The sequence below is a fragment of the Morone saxatilis genome, unplaced genomic scaffold (genome assembly GCF_004916995.1).
Source record: "Morone saxatilis isolate NCDOM2014 unplaced genomic scaffold, NCSU_SB_2.0 Contig16, whole genome shotgun sequence".
Lineage (NCBI taxonomy): Eukaryota > Metazoa > Chordata > Actinopteri > Moronidae > Morone > Morone saxatilis.
The window spans coordinates 13,409,005-13,412,535 of NW_023339718.1; the positions used below are offsets into that span (position 1 = coordinate 13,409,005).

At 38.5% G+C, this 3,531-nt stretch overlaps 1 protein-coding gene across 1 annotated transcript in view; it reads right to left on the minus strand.

Moving 5' to 3' along the window:
* The window catches only part of LOC118326272 (gamma-glutamyl hydrolase), a 10,835-nt gene extending 8,741 nt beyond the window's left edge, over positions 1-2,094 (minus strand). The window contains exons 1-5 of the mRNA XM_035659241.1: positions 1,854-2,094; positions 1,621-1,735; positions 1,147-1,197; positions 937-1,021; positions 2-140 (exon numbers count right to left, since the gene is read on the minus strand). Coding sequence (XP_035515134.1) covers positions 2-140; positions 937-1,021; positions 1,147-1,197; positions 1,621-1,735; positions 1,854-1,971 — 508 coding nt within the window. The 5' untranslated portion in view covers positions 1,972-2,094. The remainder of the gene's footprint in view (position 1; positions 141-936; positions 1,022-1,146; positions 1,198-1,620; positions 1,736-1,853) is intronic.
* Positions 2,095-3,531: the final 1,437 nt, after the last annotated feature.

Genomic DNA, 3,531 nt, shown 5'->3' on the forward strand with positions numbered 1-3,531 from the left:
CCTGCGGTCAGGTTGAGGGGCAACGCTATGTTCTCAGCTGTGGTGTTTGTCAGCAGGTTTTCACCGGCCACCAACACAGTCAGTTGCTGCATGCCCATGCATGTACCCCAGATGGGGAAGAAGTCCCCTGCATCATTGGCCTGCAACACACATAGAGTCAGAAGTTTTACTTGTTTGTGTCGGAAACAATATCACAACACTGTGGCAACTCCTCTTAACAATATTAGGAGAAAAAAATCCATTAACAGTAAATGTTCTGCATTAAAATGTTCATGATGTTAACAATAAAATGCAATTTAATATCAAATATTGAAGTCTTCAGTGCAAAGCTGAGTTAGTATTTTAATGTTGGAGATAGTTAAACTATTCCATGTCCGTTGGTTTAAACTTAAGCATATTTTATGAGCTTATTGTTTGTTCTGACCATGAAAATCCAAGAATTCAAAGATAGCTCAATAGTTTCATTATTCATTCATTCAGGTTAAAAACCTTTAGACAGGTGTACTTAAACACAAATTCACTCTGTTTTCTGTCCATTTAATAGCCTCAAAAGACAATATAATAAACAGAAGAAGTAAAATAAGATACATAGACAGCTAGACACGCAGACAGACATTCAGATTGAAGGCCAAAGTGTGAACAGCCATAAAACAAGTCACACATTTGTCAGCTTTTTTGCAATGTGACCTCATTGTGGAAATACAGTCATATCAGATTTCACGTGCCTTTTACGTGACTAGATTGACACTCGTCATGTGGCCCCACTTCAGGACCGTGATCTGTTCACACTGGAATCTGATATGGGTCACATTAAAATAGTAATGTGAACAGCCAAACAAAACAAAAAAAATCTGATTGAGCCAATAAATCAGCATTGAGTGCAAAGTCGTAGTTTTACAGCCCTTTAAGGGAGAAACAAAGTCCTGCTGTACAAACCTTCAGAGCGAGTCTGTAAAAGATTTTCGCCACCCTGGCAAAGTCTGATGTCTCCAAATCTGCGGCTCCCCCGATGAGAAGCAGGCTAAACACACATCACAAAGTTAGCACAGTGACAGTTGAGTGAAGACTGAGAAAAAAATACAATTAGTGTATGTATTTAATTTATAAATGTAATCTGAATTGAACATTTATAATAATACAGCTCACCCATTTATCTGCCTGAAGATGTTTTCATATTCATCTGTAGTATGAGTCAGCCTGTGGAAGGCGAACAAAACAAAGAATGCTTCCTCACTGCATATTTTACATCGTTCAGACAGCACACAGGGGAAGACAAAGGGATACCATGTGACAGAAAAACTTTTTGCACAAAAGCAGCAAATATCAACAGTGATAAGTAAATAGCAAACAAAAGCACAGGTTAACAGCGTCAAACTAATGTCACTATTGTTTCAAACAGGCTACATTTAAGTAATATCATCCTTAACTCTGTCTAAAGAAGTCCTGTATATAGTTTTATTCTGCAAATTAAAGAAGTGGGTTAATTATCTTCTTATTATTGTTATATGTTAATAGGTAGGATTATTTCCCATTACATGCTCACTAGAATAAACAGATCATATAAAAAAACTCCAGTCAATTGTATGATATGGTCTATCTTTAACTGTTGAATTAACCCACCTGATAGGCATCACTCTGCTGCCCCCAGACTCAATGTATTTGACATAGGAGGCAGGTATGTAGGTGCTCCCAAATGGTTTCATGACGTCGTCTGAAACTATCTGAGTCAAAATACCTGCAGGACAAAAACATAGCAGCTGTGAATACACAGTTGTTTTTTTTAATGTTTGTGTCACATAAATCTATCTTTATGTCTCTGTTTCAAGCCTATAGTAGTTGTAAGTTTCACTTACCAATCACAGGTCTGTTGTTGAAAGTCTCCTGGATGAGTTTAGGCGGCATAGCTTTGCTGCAACAGAAGCAGCCGGCAAAAAACAAACACACAAATGCTGAAAATCCTGCGCTGGACATGTTGTCACCTCAGTTATCGAAGACAAGGCTTAATTGAGCATATAAAAAGGCATGAAGCTGTTAGAAAGTGCAAATTCATGAAAGAAGCAGCAGCAGACTTATATATGTTGAACTGGAAGAGGATATAGTCAGTACAGGGAAGTAAGGAATGTCCAGATTTACATGTGATGACTCCTCTACTGCACTTGCCGGTCGGACAAGTTGACTGCTGAGGTAAACATAAATATTCTGCTGACAGCACGGAGTTTTTGGTAAAATTCTTATAATTTGTGTGGTGGGAAACGATGCAGTTTCATGGGTCAGAACAGGGTTTTGCAATAACGTTCACAGAATTTGCAGGGGAGCATTTAAGAAAGCAGCTCTGAATTCACACGGCTCAAAGGAATCAAGGTGCAGTCAAACAGTTTCGATCTGAAAATGAAAGTAGGTTTTCTATTTATAGGACTTGTAAGGTAGGAAGCTTATTGCAAAGGCTTGGACAAACTCTGAGAACTGAGGCCAAACTTTCGAAAAGGGCACCAGTTCGTACAGGTTCTGCTGACTAAGACTCTCGAAAGCTCCATGGTTATCACTCCAGTGGTTTCTGTTTTAAATAAATGAATAAATAAACCTTTCTCCAGTAATGCTGTGTAGACATTTTTTGACAAAATCTGGAGCAAAATGAAATCTCACTGATGCAATACTTACAAAAATAACACTGAAAGCACTGCAGTTACTGTAACAGGCAAAGTTACTACACAGATTGGGTAACACAGGGAGACAAATGTTGAAAGGTAGTGAATGGACCTTGAGATAAGGTGCTGTCGAAGGTGTCTTATGGTGTTAGAGAGTAACATTAAGTGAAAAGAATTCATTTCATCCTGTATGTCGGTCCTGAAACTAGTGAAACTTACAAAACTCGTGAAAAACACAAAACGTCCTGGAGCCCGTGTTTGGTTTGTCCCTTCTGGGCTACTGTAGAAACTGTGGTTCAGCATGGCAGACTCTGTGGTAAAGACCCAGCTACGACTCAATTATTCAATTAGAAATCAAGCAATAATACTTCTTTCATTCAAACCTTTCATACTTCCATTCCCACAATTTTCACTCCACATAAGTAATTTATACATACAAATGTAGAAAAAATTGTGCCAGTTACAAAACATGACTTCAGAATTGACACATTTGGCTCAGGAAGCCTCAAAGCAACAGGAGACCAACCCAGTGACTCCCATATTAAGTGATAGCACACATTTTAGGAGGGAAGTATTAAACAGACGGTTTTCTTACCTGCTCCTATGCTCACATTTTTGACACTACACACACAAATTTAACACAATGTGCTCAGCAGCGTCTCCTATTTCTTAAAATGTTGCCATTCAGGCAATAGGAGTTATTGTCTTTAAGGAAGAAGCAGTCTGTGACGTTAGACTCTAAATTTTTCTCATTCTCTGAGCCAGGAGCTGAAATAGCAGTTATCATCACCATGGCAACCTTTGACTGACACACACACAACTCATTGAGATTAGTTAATTAGTGCAGTCTAGAGACAATTAGTCAGACATACACACACACACACAC